The sequence below is a fragment of the Garra rufa genome, chromosome 5, assembly GCF_049309525.1.
Source record: "Garra rufa chromosome 5, GarRuf1.0, whole genome shotgun sequence".
Taxonomy (NCBI): Eukaryota; Metazoa; Chordata; class Actinopteri; order Cypriniformes; family Cyprinidae; genus Garra; species Garra rufa.
The window spans coordinates 56,360,614-56,380,193 of NC_133365.1; the positions used below are offsets into that span (position 1 = coordinate 56,360,614).

The following is a 19,580-nucleotide window of genomic DNA, read 5'->3' on the forward strand; positions in this document are numbered from 1 at the left end:
TTGACTGAAATTTTTGACTGAAGGTTTGTGATTGAGTTCATAAACCATATGGCTTTAATCAGACTGCAAGGGAAGCTGTAAAACAATCTGCGGTGACTCACCTGACATGGATCTGGTGACGGCGCTCTCGTACAGAGGAACTCCTTCACCCGCGTTATTGAAGGCCTTCAGAGAGATGACGTAATGAGAGCTGGGCTCTGAAACACACAAACACAAAACCTTGACTTTATTCTGTTCTGGAGAGCCGTTATTAACACGCATTCATCAGACGAGAGTCTCCAGAGTCATTCAAGCTCTCAAAGCCACAGGACTCAACATTAGATAGACCAGAGTGTGGACAGGCACATATTATGATTAGGGCTGTAGATTTAACTTGTTTCTTTGGTGCAATGAATTCAGGAAAAAAAAATAATGTGTTAAAATGGTTAACATCAAGATATGAGCGCAAAAAACATTCTCTTATATTTATATCATATGATATAGTTTAGCAATTTCACACCAGCAAGAGTGCTGTTTTCAGCAATATCATTGCAGATGTGACACTGATTGATTACATTTTAGACACAATATTGTCTGTTTTCGATCAATCTCACAAACAAACATAATTCCAATCAAAGCCACAGCAGAACTTTGAGCATCTCCGATTGATACATAGCAGCGATTCGTTACTGAATGACTCCATCGTTCATAAAGAGCCACTGGCTTTGTTTCTGAATGAATCAGTTGAGTGAATGATTCAATGACTCACTCATTAAGATAGTGACTCACTGCCACCTACTGGTGATTTTAGTTTCATATTTAAAGTATAATTTTATTTTATTTCTTTAATACCACTGATACTTATCATTATTTATGCAATGCTGAATCAAAATATCTCCTGTCTGGGGTTGGTGCATTTTTCACTCAAAATTGATGTGCGATTAATTTGTCATTAATTAATCAGCACATCGTTTAAATTATCACATTAAATATTTTTAATCATTTGACAGCCCTAAATATAATTGAATTTTGCAATATTGGCACTGCACTGCAAAAAATGATTTTCTTACGTATTTTTGTCTTGTTTTCTAGTATAAATATCTAAACATTCTTGAATCAAGATGCATTTACTTGACGAGTAAAATCATTTAAGATATTAAGTCTTGTTTTCTAAAAAAAAAAAAAAAAAAAAAAAAAAAAAAATCTACATTTTGTTAGCTTTTACTTGAAGTAAAAATATCTGCCAATTGAGTAAGAAAAATAATCTTAATGCAAAGGTTAAACGAGATTTTTTTTTCTTGCCCCATTTGCCGATATTTTAGCTTGTTTTAAGCATAAACTAACAACATTTTGTAACTGACAACATTACATTTAAAAAGTTACATTTAAAAGTAATGCATTACAATATTGCATCACTCCCTAAAAAGTAACTAATTACGTTACACTTCAAAAAATTATTTTCTTTCTTACTATTTTTGTCTTGTTTTCTAGTATAAATATCTAAACATTCTTGAATCAAGATGCATTTACTTTACAAGTAAAACGACTTTAAATATTACTTTAAAAAAAGTTAGCAAAATGTGTTTTTTTTTTTTGCTTTAAACATCAAAAATATTTGCCAATGGGGCAAGAAAAAAATAATCTTGTTTAGCCTTTGAATTAAGTTTATTTTACTTACCCCATTGACAGATATTTTTGCTTGTTTTAACTTAAATGTTTTTACTTGTCAAATAAATGCATCCTGATTCAAGAATGTTTAGATATTTATACTAAAAAAACAAAAGACAAAAATACTAAGTAAATCATTTTTTGCAGTGTACATTAGTGTAAATTAGAAAGTAAACTTAAAAAGTAACACATCACTTTTGTAGTTACTTAAAAAAGTAATCAAATTACACTGTTTATCTCTGTGAAGCTGCTTTGAAACAATCAGTATTGTATAAAGCACTAATTTAAATGTGACTTGACAATGATCATTGACATAATATAATTCAGTGATTCAGGGGGAAAATAAATGCAGCAGAAGTGCAGAAGACAAAAATAACGGCAAACAAAGCAAGACATCAAATGAGGAAATTCAAATGAAGTTATTATTGACGATAACAGCATCTGTACACGAGAGCCGCTCGTCTGTTTCCAGCAGCGCCGCCGCAGGACGGGACTGTTTTAATTCAGAGGCTGTAACTGATCGAGGCTTTGAAAGATTCATTTATGACTCCGTATGAAACCCTGAACAAAGAAACAGAAGATGCTCTTTTCCTCTTTCCATCCGATTCTCTTTTCCTTCGGGCAGCTGCTCCCGGTTCAATATCGCTGCCATGGTAACCTGTGGATTCCATGTGAAATATTGATAAGGACGTGGCCTTATTTTTGTCCAGAACGGAGGTAAGAGGAGAACAAAAGACGGGCGCAGGTGAGAATTTCACCACGAGAGCCTCTCGGCAAACGGCTGACGAAACGAGCGAGCTTTAACGAAGCTATCGAGGGGGTCGTAAACGCCTCTTGACATCAGGGTAATCACAGAAAAAGAGAATAAATAAAACATTAGTGTGCTTTAACACAACGGAGCGTGTTTGATCTCGAACAAACTCTCATTACATATTCATGAGCGCCGAACTAACCGCACCTCCTCATGAATATTAAAATCACAATGAGATTTGTCATTGTATCACACGTGATGAGAAAAATTCAATTTACACCTCACTTGTTTTCAAATTAGATGCCTTTAAATAAAACATTCTGATTTCATTCTTCATAATGAATAAATGAACAGCCATTTCGGTAAATCAATTCGCACCACTTTTCATAACAAGCACTTAAGAGCTTGCAAATAATAATATGTTGATGAGTGCCGCTCATCATGTGATCAATGATCTATAATTAACTGTTTGAATGAAAGCAGAGACTCTCTGACTGAATGAATGCAAACGACTGATGGTTTCTCACCCAAGTTCTCGATGGAGTAGTAGCGCTGCTTGCTGTCCACCCTCACGGTCTCGGCGTATGGGCTGCCCACTCCGTAGCCAATGATGTATCCGCGCACGAGGATGTTGGGGTTGAGCGGCGGCGTCCAGCTCATGATGATGCTGTTGGGCAGCGGACGCACGTGCAGAGAGCTCGGCTGGTTAGGAACTTGGGTTTCTGTTAAAGAGAAAATAAAAGCGAGGTCATTGCTCAGCTGGGTTCAAACACGTTCTTTGAATCACTGCTGCAGAGACGCCTGAGCGATCGTCTCCATTCACAACTCAACCCTGAATGACTTTACAGTGTGATAGAAAACAGAATAAATATGTAATGAAGTAGAATGGAACTGAAAATTCACATCGAATTTACATAAACCATTTTTAACTGAAAAAGGAAACCTTCGAATACTGACTTCAGACAGAACAAGTGAACAAACATTAGATAGACAGGATGACAGAAAGAGAGATAGAATGAATGAACAAACGAATGAACAGACGACAGACAGACAGACAGAACAGACAAACAAACAAACAAACAAATGACAGACAGAATGAACAAACGAACAATAGACAGAATCAGACAGACAGAACAAACAAACATATGGCAGACAGAATGAAAGAACAAACAAATGAATGAGCGAACAAACAAACATCAGACCGACAGAATGGATGAAAAAATGAATGAGAGACAGAATAAACAAACAAACAAATGACAGACAGAACAAACGAACTAAAGAACCACAGACAGACACACAGGCTGAACAAATAAAGAACAACGAACATCAGACAGACAGACAGAACAAATGACAGACAGAATAAACAAACGAACGTTAGACACAGACCGAACAAACAAACAATGACAGATGAAACAACCGAATGAACGAAAGATAGAACGATAGACTGATAGATAGAATGATAGAACAATAGAACAAACAAAAGAACAAACAAACATCAGAGACAGAACAGATGAACAAATTAATGACAGACAGAATTAACACATAAACAAACAAACAAACAAACAAATGACACACAGAACAAATCCACAAACAAACAAATAAATAAACAAATGATAACCAGACAGACAGATAGAAAGACACTTACAAACAAACTGAAATCAAACATCAGATTGACCCACAGAATGGATGAACAAATGAATGACAGAATGAACAATCAATCAAACAAACAAACAAACAAACAAATGACAGACAGAATGAATGAATGAATGAAAGAACAAACAAATGAATGAACAAATGATAGATAGACAGACAGACAAACAGAAAGACAAACACAGACCGAACAAACGAAATAACAAACAAACATCAGAAAGACCGACAAGAGCGGATTAACAAAAGAATAACAGACAGAACAAACGAACGATAGACAGATAGACAGACAGACAGACAAACGAATCAACAGAGAGAATGAACGAACAAACAAACAAACAAACAAATTAATGATAGATAGACAGACAGACTAAACAAACAAACAGACAGAATGAAAGAACAAACAAATTAATGATAGATAGACAGACAGACTAAACAAACAAACAAACAAACAAACAGACAGAATGAACGAATGAACAAACAAATGATAGATAAACAGACAGACATACCGAACAAACAAACAAATGACAGACAGAATTAACGAACAAACAAACAAATGACAGATAAACACACAGACTGAACAAGCAAAAGAACAAAATAACATCAGCTAGGCCAGCGGAATGGATGAACAAATGAATGACAGCCAGAACAAATTAACATATCAACGAATGAACAAGATAGATTGATGGATGGATGGATGGATAAATGAAACTTTCTGTGAGTTGAGGTCACAGTGATTGTTGAGTTGTGAATTCTCTAATCGCTCTAATCATTTTCTGTTCTCTGTTTCTCTTCCTCCACAAGTCTTATATTAACACTTCTATTTCTATTCTGGTGTTTTTTGCTTCGAAAATCATTTTGTTTACTCCATCTAAGAGCATGAAGCCTCGACTCTTTCAGCATTTATGAAGCTCGACACAGCGCCGGTGTTCTTCCACATCAAGGCTCGCTCTCGTAATCGTCTCTCCCTGAGGCACAGAGCATCTCTGATTAATGACTCTCTCAAAGCAGCAAACTAGAGTGAAGTTCAAGCAGGTACTGATCAAACCTCACGCCACGCGTTTGATCTGCACACAGACACGCGTCTCGTTCAAAGGTGACATTCTCACGCCCAACAACGTCTTCAAAGCGATCCATTAGAAAAGACGACACCGGCGCTCTGCTTTGAGTTGAAAGATAATGTAAATGTCAACTACATCTTCATCTATTCTATGCTGAATGATGTGTGCTTTTAAATTTCATTGTGCTAGCAGACACACTAAACTCAGACATACTGAATCTAGACGCATCGATTCTCTGCTTCCTCTTATCGGCCGACGGGCCTGACTAACCGTGTCCTCGTGTAGCCTGTGGCTACGTTTCAATCCACACACCAATTCACCAGTAAGCACACTACCCAGGGAATCAGACACTTCCAGGCTGGTTACATGGAGCCCTGGAACATTTGTTCTCTAGACATTCCCTGTTTCAGGCCATTGAATAATCACTAGTGTTTAGTGAGCATGGCTCTTTCTAGTAGTGATGGGGGAAATGAAGCTTTTCAAATCAATTGAACCAGTTGCTTCACAAAATGATTCAATGTTTCAAAACATTCAAAACGACTCATGCTGGTGATAATGTAGATGGATGGACGGATAGATTGATGGACGGATAGACTGATGGACGGATGAATGGATGGATTTATGGATGGATAGATAGATTGATGGACGAATGAACAGATTGATGGATGGATAGATGGATGAATAGATTGATGGGCGGATGAATGGACGGATGGATGGATGGACGGATAAATGGATGGATGGATGGATGGATTGATGGACAGATGAATAGATGGATGGATGGATGGACGGACGGATGGACAGATGGATGGATGGATAGAAGGATGGATGGATGGATGAATAGATAAATGGATGGATGGATGGATGGAAGGATGGATAGATGATGGACAGATGAACGGATGGACAGATATACGATATACAGATGAATGGATGGATAAATGGATGGATGGATAGAAGGATGAATGGATGGATGAATGGATGGACAGATGGATAAATGGATGGATGGAAGGATTAATGGATGGACAGAAGGATGGATAGATGTATGGAAGGATGGATAGATGGATGCACAGATGAACGGATGGACAGATATACGATATACAGATGAATGGATGGATAAATGGATGGAAGGATGGATGGATGGATAGAAGGATGAATGGATGGATGAATGGATGGACAGATGGATGAATGGATGGACAGATGGATGGAAGGATAAATGGATGGATGGATGGATGGATGAATGGATAGATGATAGATGGATGACAGATAGATGGATGCATGGATGGATGGATGGAATGATGGATAATGAACGGATGAATAGATGGACAGATGGATGGATGGATGGATGGATGAATGGATAGATGGATGGAAGGATGCATGGATGGATAGATAGATGGATGGATGATGGATAGATGGATGGATGGATGGATGGATAGATGAATAATGGACGGATGAATGGATGGACAGATGGATGGAAGTATAGACGATAGATGGATAATGAACTGATGAATGGATGGATAGAAGGATGATAGATGGATGAATGTATAGAAGGATGGATGGATAGATGGATGGATGAATGGATGGATGGATAGATGGATGGAAGGATGTATGGATGGATAGATGGATGGATGGATGACGGATAGATGGATGGATGGATGGATGGATGGATGGATGGAAGGATGTATGGATGGATAGATGGATGGATGGATGACGGATAGATGGATGGATGGATGGATGGATGGATAGATGGATAATGGACAGATGAATGGATGGACAGATGGATGGAAGGATAGACGATATATGGATAATGAACTGATGAATGGATGGATAGGTGGATGGAAGGATGGGTGGATAGATAGATGGATAATGGATGGATGAATAGATGGATAAATGGATGGATGGATGACAGACAGATAGACTGATAGATAGATGGATGATGGATAGATACTGGATTATGAATTTAGAGAGATCAATGCCTCCTAGCGGCAAACCTCTGAAAATTTCGAAAGCGTTCCGAGCCTCAATTACTGAAATCACATGACTCTGGTGGTGCTCTAAATCACTGGTTCGAAACGAATCATTGACAAAGCTGCATGAAGCAAGAGCCCATCATTAGTGCTGAACCCCTCAAATACCGCAAAAACAGACCAGCCTAACCACCTCAGACTGGTTTAAGCTGCCCTAAAGAGGGATTTGTGCTGCATTGTGCGTCTGCAGTCATATTCACCGTCCAGGTCGTTCTCCGGCGTCTCGGCCGTGTGCCATTCACTGCTGGGCCCCGTGCCATTGACCGTCATGGCTGCCACCTGGAAGCTGTACTGGCTGCCTTTCTCCAATCCTGTCAGACAATAAACAAAGAGTCTGAGTCAGAGGAGAAGAAAATAACACGCGCAAGAGTATGTGTGTGTGTGTGTGTGCGATTATTATTTGCGATTCTAATTAGTAAACAGCAATCAGTCAAGGCGGCGAGGTAAACAAGGTCTCCAAACCTCATCTAAACAGATCAGGATGCATTTCCATCATGTGTAAAGATAAAAAAACGCAATTATGATAGCAGGGCGCTGTCATCCCTGAATACCCCGGAGTGTGGGGAATTAGCATAACACACTCCAACGGCACTGTGAAATGAATCCCTTCGGAAATAGCAACTTAGCGAGATATCCATCAAGGGAATAATGGAAATGAATATGATTTTCCAATAAATTCAGAAATCCTATTCAAACAAACACGCATCTACGCTCCCGCGGCCCCGGAGGACGACAAATCCGGTGTGGTGCGTCGACTTCTTTAACATGCATAGAATGCGGCGTTAAAGAAACAAAGCGTGCAGCGCAGGAGCACAACATGCCAGAAATACGTGACTCAGGCAGGAGTTCGGCTGTTCTTCCGTTTGGATGCATGTGATGGAAAACATCAAGAGTCTGAAAGCACAAACGTGTCACGCAGACGCACTCACCGGTGAACAGGTACCACAGGTTGTTGGGTTCGATGGCTTCCTGCTCCCCCCGTCGGCCCGTTTTGCGATGGCGGATCTTGTATCCGGTGATGAATCCGTTCAGTGTGTTTGCAGGCGGCGGCTGCCAGCTCACCTTTATGCTCTAAACACAAACACACAGATCATACAAACATCACTTTATCAGTTAGAGCGGATGCAATATCTGTTCAGTTCAATGCTAAATTACACAATATGACCAATCACACACACACACTACTGCTCAAAAATCTCCTCTGTTTACCAAGGATGCATATAAAAGTTGTGAAATGTGCCCCTAAACCACAAAACCAGTCTTAAGTAGCATGGGTATATTTGTAGCAATAGCCAAAACTACATTGGGTCAAAAATATGGCAAAAAAGTAAAGATTAAGTTCCATAAAGATATTTTGTATATTTCTATATATTGTAAATATATCAAAACTTAATTTTTGATTAGTAATATGCATTGCTAAGAACTTCATTTGTACAACATTTCTCAATATTTTGATTTTTTGCACCCTCAGATTCCAGAGTTTCTAACAGTTGTATCTCTATTACTCTAACAAATTCATACATCAATGAAAAGCTTATTTGTTCAGCTTTCAGATGATGTATAATTCTCAATTTAGAAAAAACTGGCCTTGGTTTTGTGGTTCAGAGTCAAAAATATTATTAGAATTTCAAATATCTGTTAAAGTGTAATTTATTTCTGTGATACGCAGCTGCATTTTCAGCATCATTCCTCCAGTGTTCAGTGTAACATGATCCTTCAGAAATCATTCTGATATGCTGATTTGCTGCTCAAGAAACATTTCTGATTATTATCAATATTGAAATCAGGTGTGCTGTCCAATATTTTTGTAGAAACTGATAAATTATCATTCAAAATTAAAAAAAAAATTATGTAAGAAATTAACACTTTTGTTCAGCAAGGATGCAATTAATTGATCAAAAGTGACAGTTATCATGTTCAAATAAATGTAGCAAATAAACATGAATAAAAAAAATATAATTTTTTATATTTTCAGTTTTAATTTTAAGTGTTTTTATTTTTGGCAAATTCTAATTTTTAGTAGGTTTTTTAAACATATCTATATGGTCTTTATATTTTTATTTCACATTTAGCTTGAGTTATGTTTGTACATCAAGTTAAACTAAAAGAAAATAAATTTGCATTGAAGAACAATGTTGCATTGAAAACTAGCTGAAATACATTGATAACTAACCTGACCCAAAAACATTTTATTTTATTCTATTTTTAATAAAAGTTAAGTTGAATATATTTAAAGTAACAAAATATTTTGTAATGTTTTTATAGTTTTTATAGATTTAGTTACCTATAACATCCCTTTTCAGGATCCTTCGATAAATAAAAACAGCATTTATTTGTCACCAAATCCAAAACCAACATCATACACACTGCAAAAAATTATTATTCTTACTTAGTATTTTTGTCTTGTTTTCTATTATAAAAATCTAAAAATTCTTGAATCAAGATGAATTTACTTTACACGTTAAACAATTTAAGATATTAAGTCTTGTTTTCTAAAAAAAAAAAAAAAAAGTTATCAAAATTTTGTTAGTTTTTGCTTGAAACAAGCTCAAATATCTGCCAATGGGGCAAGAAAAAAAATCTTATTTAGCTTTTGAATTGAGATTATTTTTCTTACTCCATTGGCAGATATTTGAGCTTGTTTCAAGCAAAAACAAACAAAATTTTGATAACTTTTTTTGAGAACAAGAAGTTGTTGTACTTGTGAAGTAAATTCACCTTGATTCAAGAATGTTTAGATATTTATACTAGAAAACGACACAAATACTAAGTAAGAAAATCATTTTTTGCAGCGGATATATTTACTGTCACTTTTAATTAATGTAATGCATTCTTGATGAATAAAAATATTCATTTCATGCCGAAAAGGCATGTTAATTGCTGCTTCCGCATTTTTATTACCGTACAGACCTTTCCAGCCATCTGTATTCTGCATGGATGCTTATTAATTATGCAGGAAAAGACATTTAATTGTTCAGTAAAGCAGAGGAAGAAATGCATTGATTTGACAGGGTCTTTAGTACCAGCACAACTTACTGATGAGAACAGCATTGGGTCAACACAACCTTTACCAGTACTAGTACTAATACAGCTGTTTCTCTCTCTCTCTCTCTCCATCCTAAGCATCCAAATTCCCAAACACAGATTCATTAACCTTCACAAACGGCCCTGAAACAGATATAAACTGCACGGCGGCGCGTCTGCGCAGGAATGCCATCATATGCTCAGTGGCATCGTGAGTCTGCGCTAGTGCCATCTGCCCGTTAACATGCAAATAAAGCAATTAAAATTCACAACGCGACACGTCCATCCCGCTTCAGCCGCAGCGGTCTCATAACGGCGACCCCGGCCAATCGTGCGTCCAGCGGCGCTCCTCCGCACCTCACGCCCCGCAGCATGTTCGGCACACGCGCTAATGCCACCCTGCTCTCATTAACATTCACTGGCACTGGCTCCTGGGTTTGGAGAGTAATCTTAATTGATTACAGCTCATGTGTGTGTGTGTGTGTGTGTGTGTGTGTGTGTGAGTATGGCATTAGTTCAGGATTGTCATTTTGGCCCCATCGTGGTGTTAATTATCCTGTGTTGAACAGCGAGAATCAACTCGGAACAATGTGTTGCTGCACATATCTGTGTGTGTGTGTGTGTGTGTGTGTGTGTGTGTGCGTGTGTGTGTGTGCGTGTGTGTGTGTGTGTTTAGGTGAGTTGATGCAGTATTATAAATCTGAAATGAATGAGTAACAGACATGTAGTTTGCCATCAGCATTGCATTCTGAATATAATTCATCAATGCAATCAATGCATGTGTGTATTATATCCTTCATCAACTTCAGTCTCGATTGAGCAACAGATTGAAGACAATCTCACTCAACGACTGTTAAAAAAGCATTCACAGCTGTTTGCACTGAAAAAAATAATTTTGTCTTGTTTTCTAGTATAAATATCTAAACATTGCTTAAAACAAGCAAAAATATCTGCCAGTGGGGTTAGAAAAATAATCTTAATTCAAAGGCTAAACAAGATTTTTTTCTTGCCCCATTGGCTGATATTTTTGATATATATGTATTTTTTTTTGTAAACAAGACTTAATATCTTAAATGATTTTACTTGTCAAGTAAATGCATCTTGGTTCAATAAAATTTATGTCTTGTTTTCTAGTATAAATATCTTAACATTCTTGAATAAAGATGCATTTACTTGACAAGTAAAACCATTTAAGATATTAAGTCTTATTTTCTTTTTTTTTTAAATCTACGTTTTGTTAGTTTTTGCTTAAAACAAGCTAACATATCTGCCAGTGGGGTAAGAAAAATAATCTTAATTCTAAGGCTAAACAAGATTTTTTTTCTTACCCCATTGGCAGATATTTTTGCTTGTTTTAAGCAAAAACTAACAAAATGTTCATACTTTTTTTTTTTTTTTAGAATTGCAAGTTTGTCTCATAATTATGATTATTTTTTTAAAATTGTTTTATTTTTAATTTTTACGTTATTTAAAGTCTACACTGCCAAAAATGCCTTTCTTACTTAGATTTGTTGTCTTGTTTCCAGCCAAAATATCTAAAATTCTTAAAACAAGGAGGATTTTCTAGACAAGTAAAAATTATTTTCTTGTTTTCAGAAAAAAAGAGTTTTTGCTTAAGCGAAATAATCTGCCAATGGGATAAAAAAATATCTTATTTCAAAAAGAAAACAAAATAATTTTTCTTACCCAACTGGCAGATTTTTTTGCTTAAAACACACTTAATTTTGACTTGTTTTTTCTGAAAACGAGAAAATAATTTTGACTTGTCTAGAAATCCTTCTTGATTTAAGAATTTTTAGATGTTTCAGCTGGAAACTAGACAAAAAATCTAAGTAAGAAAAGGCAGTGTATATCTGATCATTCTGACTAAATCTCAATTCTGTTGTTATATATATAACATACACAGTTTTTAAGCATAAATCTTAAAAATGAAAATGTCTTTTAATAACAAATATAAAGTCAGCTCTTTTTATTGTCTCAGACTGTCATCCACTTTCTCTGGTCTGTTCTGAGGTGCATAATTAATGATCAGGGTAAACAGCTAAACGTTATATTCCACATCACTCAGATTCATCAAACCAAACGAGCCTCTGGACCGAATCCTAATGGAAAGAAAAGCAAGTTAACGACTCATAAAATCGATAAATATTTAAGATGCTGTCACTGTCGCTCGTGTCGACTCAGATAAAGCGTCCCGTCGCTCCCTGACCTGCCCTCTCGCCGGCCGTATTCCTTTATAGAGGCCATCCGTCTGATTCCTCCATTAATAACCACTAGCGCCGCAGCAAATGATGCACAAATAGACAGTTTAATTTTCCAGTGAAAAATGAAAATGTTTCCGTCTGAAACGACCCTGCTGAACATGATGCATTGCCGTGCCTCCGCCGGCTCGAGAGCAGCGAGTTCTGTGAAATATAGTTGAGAATTTGCAGCGAATGTTTGCCATTACGTTCATATTTAATTCTTAAGAATATCAGAGAATCATTAGCGTCAGAGTCACACGTCCCACGCGACGCTCGGTAAAACGCCTGATGATTTTCAAAGATGATTCCCAATCCTCAGTATCTGAACACATTGTTGATGATTTAACAGCCGTGAGTCGAGCTGATGTGTGATAGAGACGGGCCGCTGCCCAATCTAATGTCACAATCATCATTCTGCAGAGCGTCAGACGGACACAATGCATTCTGGGCTCTTTTGTCGCTCTTTGGACGGGCAGAAGCACAGCGGCACACAATGAAACCCAATTTCCTGTCATAAACAATCCGTTATCAGGCCGCTCAGACAAAGCAGCTCATTACAGCGTGACGACACACACACACACACACACACACACACACACACACACACACACACACACACACAATCCAGAGAAGAGCAGCACTGCACCAGAGTACACACTGTTAACCAGAATTCACATTTATCTCTATAGTGCTTTATTCAGTGATGATTGTTTCAACAGCTATTAACAATCCTCTTCATTAAATGAAATGAAACGGAATGATATTAAATATAAATGTTAGATAAAAAATTGAAAAATTGAAATGTAGCTTTGGCAACTAAATTAACACAATACGTAAAAAGTAAGAAAAAAAAAAGAAAAAGTAAAATTACTAATTTAAAAAAAATGTTAAATAATAACAGAGTTTAAAAAAATAAAATAATAAAAACCAAAAAGCTAATAACTAAATAAATAAAACAAACTAAATTTTAAAATTATGTCTCACATGGGATGAAGAGGATTAAATAAGTGAATGTAAAAAAAAACTGAGAATATGAAAATAATAGCTATGTAAAAAAATTAAAATAAAATAAAATAATATATATACACACACACACACACACACACACACACACACACACACACACACACACACACACACATTTAAATAATGAGAAATGCTGCATTGGCAACTGGCTGACAAAAATATGTTTGGGCAGAAGTAGTAATTAAATTCAATTAATAAAATATAAATAAACAAATTTATAGTAAAAAACAACAACAAAAATGACAAAAATTGCAAAAACAAATACTATTAAGCTCATTTAAAATATTAATAAATTAATAAATAAAATATATACTGATGTAATTATATAATATAATAAAATCCTGGACCACAAAATCAGTCATAAGGGTAATTTTTTTTTGGAAACTGAGATTTATACATAAAGCTAAAATGTAATTAAATTGAATAGAATTGAATCAAATTGAATTAAACAAATGTATGTATATATGATTCACACAAAAAAAAAAAAACACAAAAAATGACTATTAAGCTGATTTGAAAAATTAATAAATACTATTATATAAATAAATACTATTATATAAATAAATATATATATATATTTATATTTACATATCTTAAAATCTGAGGGTGCAAAAACATCAAAATATTGAGAAAATCACCTTTGTTGTCCAAATGAGGTTTTTAGCAATGCATATGACTAATCAAAAATGTATAATTTTTCATATATTTATGATAGGAAATGTACAAAATATCTTCATGGGACATAATCATTACTTAATATTCTAATGAATAAAAGAAGTATCGATTATTTTGACCCATACAATGTATTTTTGGCTATTGCTACAAAATATACCTGTGCTACTTAAGACTGGTTTTGTGGTCCAGGGTCCCATATAATATAATATAATAATGAATGTGAAATACAGTGCATGCTCCTCATGATGATTTGATCATGCGTGTAATATCCTGTCACTCGAGTGTGCGCTGAACCACACAGAAATAACATCAGTCCTGAAATCAAATCAGTGTTTCTGACCTCTCGTCTTCATTGTGTGTTTTACATCATCGGCTGATTGTGTGGATGAATGCATGACATCTGAGCCTGATGCAGTTCAGACTGTATCTCTCATCACCTGTAGATCCTCATCAAAGCTGCACGAGCAGCAGAATAGTCTCATGAGTGGAAATAGTGTGTGTTTGACTGCTCTAGTGTTGGTTTTTAAGAGCTTGACTGATATAAATACACACACTCGCTTATAAAGTGAATGAATAATGAATGAACCCCTGCTGAACTCTCTTTATAACACAACCCAACCACACAGAGCTTTACACTTCACCTACACCACACTTCAGACTCATTTGTGTCCGTGTCGGATGACATTCACCTCTTGTGTTTTGCAGCATAATTAATAGCAAATGAACGGCGTTGAATCAGAACTCACCCGCGAGTAGACGACCTCCAGTGAGATGTTCTGCGGTGGAGCGCTGGGCACTGCGGAGACACAAACACACACCGCAATCATCATGATGAACGCTAATGTGCCCCACGGGTCACCTAATGGCCCTGGAGAAAGTTAACCGGTTTAGTTAAGTTAGTGAATCTATCTCTATTCAGCAGGACACCAGCAGATGGATGTTCTTCCATCAGAGGAACACAATCAATCCGTAAATGAGGCTACAGATAACCAGGCTGTATCAGAGATGCTCTACAGGTCAGGAGGTTATCTGAGGATTTGCTACATGTGTTTGGACTAATAGTTTGGAGACATGATTAACCTAAACACTGTGTGTGTGAGAGTGTGTGCATGCATACGCATTTGTACAGCTATCCCTGTGAGGGCTGATTTGAGTTTTAGACAATCGAAGTGTGAGGAAAATTTGGTAAAGTGACAACATTTTGGCCAGTCCTCAATTTCTGAGATCCCTTTAAAGGCCTGTTTGAGGATCAAGACTTGGTTTTAGGGATCAGGTTATAATTGGGTAAAGGTTAAGTTTAGGGCAAGGGTTTGAGTGAGGCACTTAGTTCTGATGGGTAGGTTTACGGTAAGGAGCTAGAGATTGCATTGTGTCAATGTACACTGGCGTTCAAAAGTTTGTGTGCGCATGCATTGTGTGTGTGTGTGTGTGTGTGTGTGTGTGTGTGTGTGTATATATGCATGTATGTGTGAGTGTATGCATGCATGTTTGTGTATGCATATATGTGTGCATGCATTGTGTGTGTATGTGTGTGTGTGTGTGTGTATATATATATGCATGTATGTGTGAGTGTATGCATGCATGTTTGTGTATGCATATATGTGTGCATGCATTGTGTGTGTATGTGTGTGTGTGTGTGTGTGTGTGTGTGTGTGTGTGTATGCATGTATGTATGAATGTGCATGCATTGTGTGTGTGTATAGGCATGTATGTGTGAGTGTGCACATGCATTGTGAGTGTGTGTTTGTGTATGCATGTATGTGTATGTGTGAGTGTGTGCATGCATTGTGTGTGTGTGTGTGTGTGTGTGTGTGTTTGTTTTTGTGACATATCAGGACACAAATTTGTGTAATGACATGGGTATGACATAGGTATTACAAGGAGAGGGTGACTTATGAGGACATTGCCCATGTCCCCACTTTTCAAAAGGCTTATAAATCATACAGAATACGTTTTTTTGAGAATGTAAAGATATGCACAGTCTCCTGTGAGGGCTAGGTTTAGGTGTAGGGAAGGTGTAGGGTGATAGCAAATATCGTTTGTACAGTATAAAAACCATTACGTCTATGGAATGTCCCCACAATTCACAAAAACAAACATGTGTGTGTGTGTGTGTGTGTGTGTGTGTGTGTGTGTGTGTGCATAAGCATGTATGTGTGAGTGTGCATGCATTGTGTGTGTGTGTGTGTGTGTGTGTGTGTGTGTGTGTGTGTGTGTATATATATGCATGTATGTGTGAGTGTGTGCATGCATGTTTGTGTATGCATATATATGCGCATACATTGTGGGTGTGTGCATGCATTGTGTGTGTGTGTGTGTGTGTGTGTGTGTATGTGTGTGCATGCATAGCATGTACGTGTGAGTGTGCACATGCATTGTGTGCATGCATTGTGAGTGTGCATGCATTGTGTGTGTGTGTGTGTGTGTGTGTGTGTGTGCATGTATATGCATGTACGTGTGAATGTGCACATGCATTGTGAGTGTGCATGCAGTGTGTGTGTGTGTGTGTGTGTGTGTGTGTGTGTGTGTGTGTGTGCATGCATATGCATGTACGTGTGAGTGTGCACATGCATTGTGTGCATGCATTGTGAGTGTGAATGCATTGTGTGCATGCATTATGAGTGTGCATGCATTGTGTGTGTGTGTGTGTGTGTGTGTGTGTGTGTGTGTGTGTGTGTGTGTGTGTGTGTGTATATGCACCTATGTGTGAGTGTGTGCATGCATGTTTGTGTATGCATGTATGTGCGCATGCATTGTGGGTGTGTGCATGCATTGTGTGTGTATGTGTGTGTGCATGCATATGCATGTACGTGTGAGTGTGCACATGCATTGTGTGCATGCATTGTGAGTGTGCATGCATTGTGTGTGTGTGTGTGTGTGTGTGTGTGTATGCATGTATGTATGAATGTGCATGCATTGTGTGTGTGTGTGTGTGTGTGTGTGTGTGTGTATGCATGTATGTGTGAGTGTGCACATGCATTGTGTGTGTGTGCATGCATTGTGAGTGTGTGTGTTTGTGTATGCATGTATGTGTATGTGTGTGTGTGCGCATACATTGTGTGTGTGTGTGTGTGTGTGTGTGTGTGTGTGTGTGTGTGTGTGTGCTTAAGCATGTATGTGTGAGTGTGCATGCATTGTGTGTGTGTGTGTGTGTGTGTGTGTGTATGCATGTATGTATGAATGTGCATGCATTGTGTGTGTGTGTGTGTGTGTGTGTGTGTATGCATGTATGTGTGAGTGTGCACATGCATTGTGTGTGTGTGCATGCATTGTGAGTGTGTGTTTGTGTATGCATGTATGTGTATGTGTGTGTGTGCGCATGCATTGTGTGTGCATGCATTGTGTGTGTGTATGCATATTCATGTATGTTTGACTGTGTGTGTGTGTGTGTGTGTGTGTGTGTGTGCGTGCGTGCGTACGTACATGCATTGTGTCAATGTGAATGTGTGCATGGATGTATGCGTGAGTGTGCATGCATATGCATGTATGTTTGACTGTGTGTGTGTGTGTGTGCGTGCGTACGTACATGCATTGTGTCAATGTATTTCCTCACAAATATAGCTATACAGAGATGTGTGTACATGCGTAAGCATGTACATGCAAGTGTGTGCATGCATGCGTGTGTAAGCGTGTGTATGCATATGCATGTATGTGTGTGCGTGTGTGCACATGCATGTGTATGTATGCCTATGTGTGTGTGCATGTATGCATGTTTGTGCATCCATATGTGTGAGCATGTGTGTGTGTGCATGCATGTGCATGTGTGTGTGAGAGAGTGGTGTGTGTCTGTAGAATGCCATCACACAATTTCATTAGCGTGACACGAGGGCCTTTAATTAAGCAGTGAAATGGGGAAGGAGCAGCATTGGCTCATTTGAATCATTCTGCCGCACGTCTCTAATGGAAGCTGACACGCAATAAATTCCCGCAGCCTCTTAGAGCCGCGCTGAAGCTAATGCAAAGAGACACTGCGGCCAATGAGAGCGAGACACGCGCGGGTTAAGCTGCTCGCACACAGACATCTGGAGAAAATCACGCCAATATGAGACAAAGAATCAGAGGAGTGCATGATGGGAATGGATCAGAGCGAGTGGGAGAATGCAGCAGGTCTGAGCAGCATGTTAAGAAGCTGGCGCTCGTCTCGCTGTCTCTCTTAAAGAGCCACGTGCCGCACCTCCTCATTTTACATCAGCTATAAACCAGCGCTCCACTGATGGGATTTTTAACGACCGGCGCTGATTTCAGCACTGCGGGCTGCACTAACATTACAGGACAGAGACAAATTCACAAAATGCATTTAAATATTAAATTGGGCTTTTATAATAAATATACAGTGATATAATTTATTAAATATAATACAATAAAATGTCCACATCTCTGCACTCCATTTGAGCGGCGACCCATGACACATCTGAATCTGCAGGACGACATCGACAGCCTCCATTCAAACAATTCAAGCTGGGTGATGCTGATAAGAGCCGGTGATTGAATCTTTGAGAATTACTGCAAACATAATCCGGAGGTTAACACATAAATCAATAGCCTGATGTTAGACGGCTAATGAGAAGGGCTGCTGGGAAATATAACCCGCTTTAACACTCAAACGCTGCTGCGGCATTGAGCTGCTGCTATAACAGTTTGCCTTCAGGCTATATAGAACCGGCGAGGGACGAACGAACGGACGGCGTACAGCTTTAACATCAGAAAACTCAAGCTACATCAAATACAACTCCAGCAGACTCAGACGATGCAGAGACAGATATTTTTATTTTATTTCATTTTATAATTTTATTAGTATTTTTAAGCATTTTGTTACATTATTTTTTTTTACCTTTTAAATTTATTATTTTTAAACGTATTTTATTAGATTTTAAACAGGTTTTATTTTATTGTATTTGATTATTTTTTATGCATTTTGTTATTATTTATTTTATTTACCTTTTTTATTTCGTTATTTTTAAACATATATTATTTTTAAAACAGGTTTTATTTTATTGTATTTGTTTTTTTTACGCATTTTTTTTTTACTTTTTTATTTTATTTTATTTTATTTTATTTATTTTTTTAAACTTTTTTAAACATTTTGTTTTGTTATTTTTTAACCCTTTTTTTTTACCTTGTTTTATTTTATTATTTTTTACACATTTTTTTTAAACAGGTTTAATTTTATTATATTTGATTATTTTTTACACATTTTATTTTATTTTTTAAATAACTTTATTTTATTTTCATCCAAATGAAAATTCAGGAAAATGTCAGGAAGGCATGTGTGTATGTGTGTTTTCTCTCTCTCTCTCTCTAGATCTTGAAATCTGAGAGTGAAAATTTTGCAAATTTTTGATTGATTTTTTTTTTTTACCTTTTTTATTTTAGAATTTCTTTTGACGTTTTTTTTTTTTTTAAACAGGTTTTATTTTATTGTATTTAACTATTTTTTACACATTTTTTTTTTTTTAAACTTTATTTTATTTTATTATCTTATTTT

General features: G+C 37.0%; 1 protein-coding gene across 1 annotated transcript in view; it reads right to left on the minus strand.

The window, feature by feature from the left end:
- Positions 1-19,580, minus strand: part of LOC141334953 (netrin receptor DCC-like) — a 154,435-nt gene that overhangs the window by 54,340 nt on the left and 80,515 nt on the right. Inside the window, exons 11-15 of the mRNA XM_073840174.1 lie at positions 14,842-14,891; positions 8,057-8,198; positions 7,328-7,438; positions 2,926-3,120; positions 102-197 (exon numbers count right to left, since the gene is read on the minus strand). Coding sequence (XP_073696275.1) covers positions 102-197; positions 2,926-3,120; positions 7,328-7,438; positions 8,057-8,198; positions 14,842-14,891 — 594 coding nt within the window. The remainder of the gene's footprint in view (positions 1-101; positions 198-2,925; positions 3,121-7,327; positions 7,439-8,056; positions 8,199-14,841; positions 14,892-19,580) is intronic.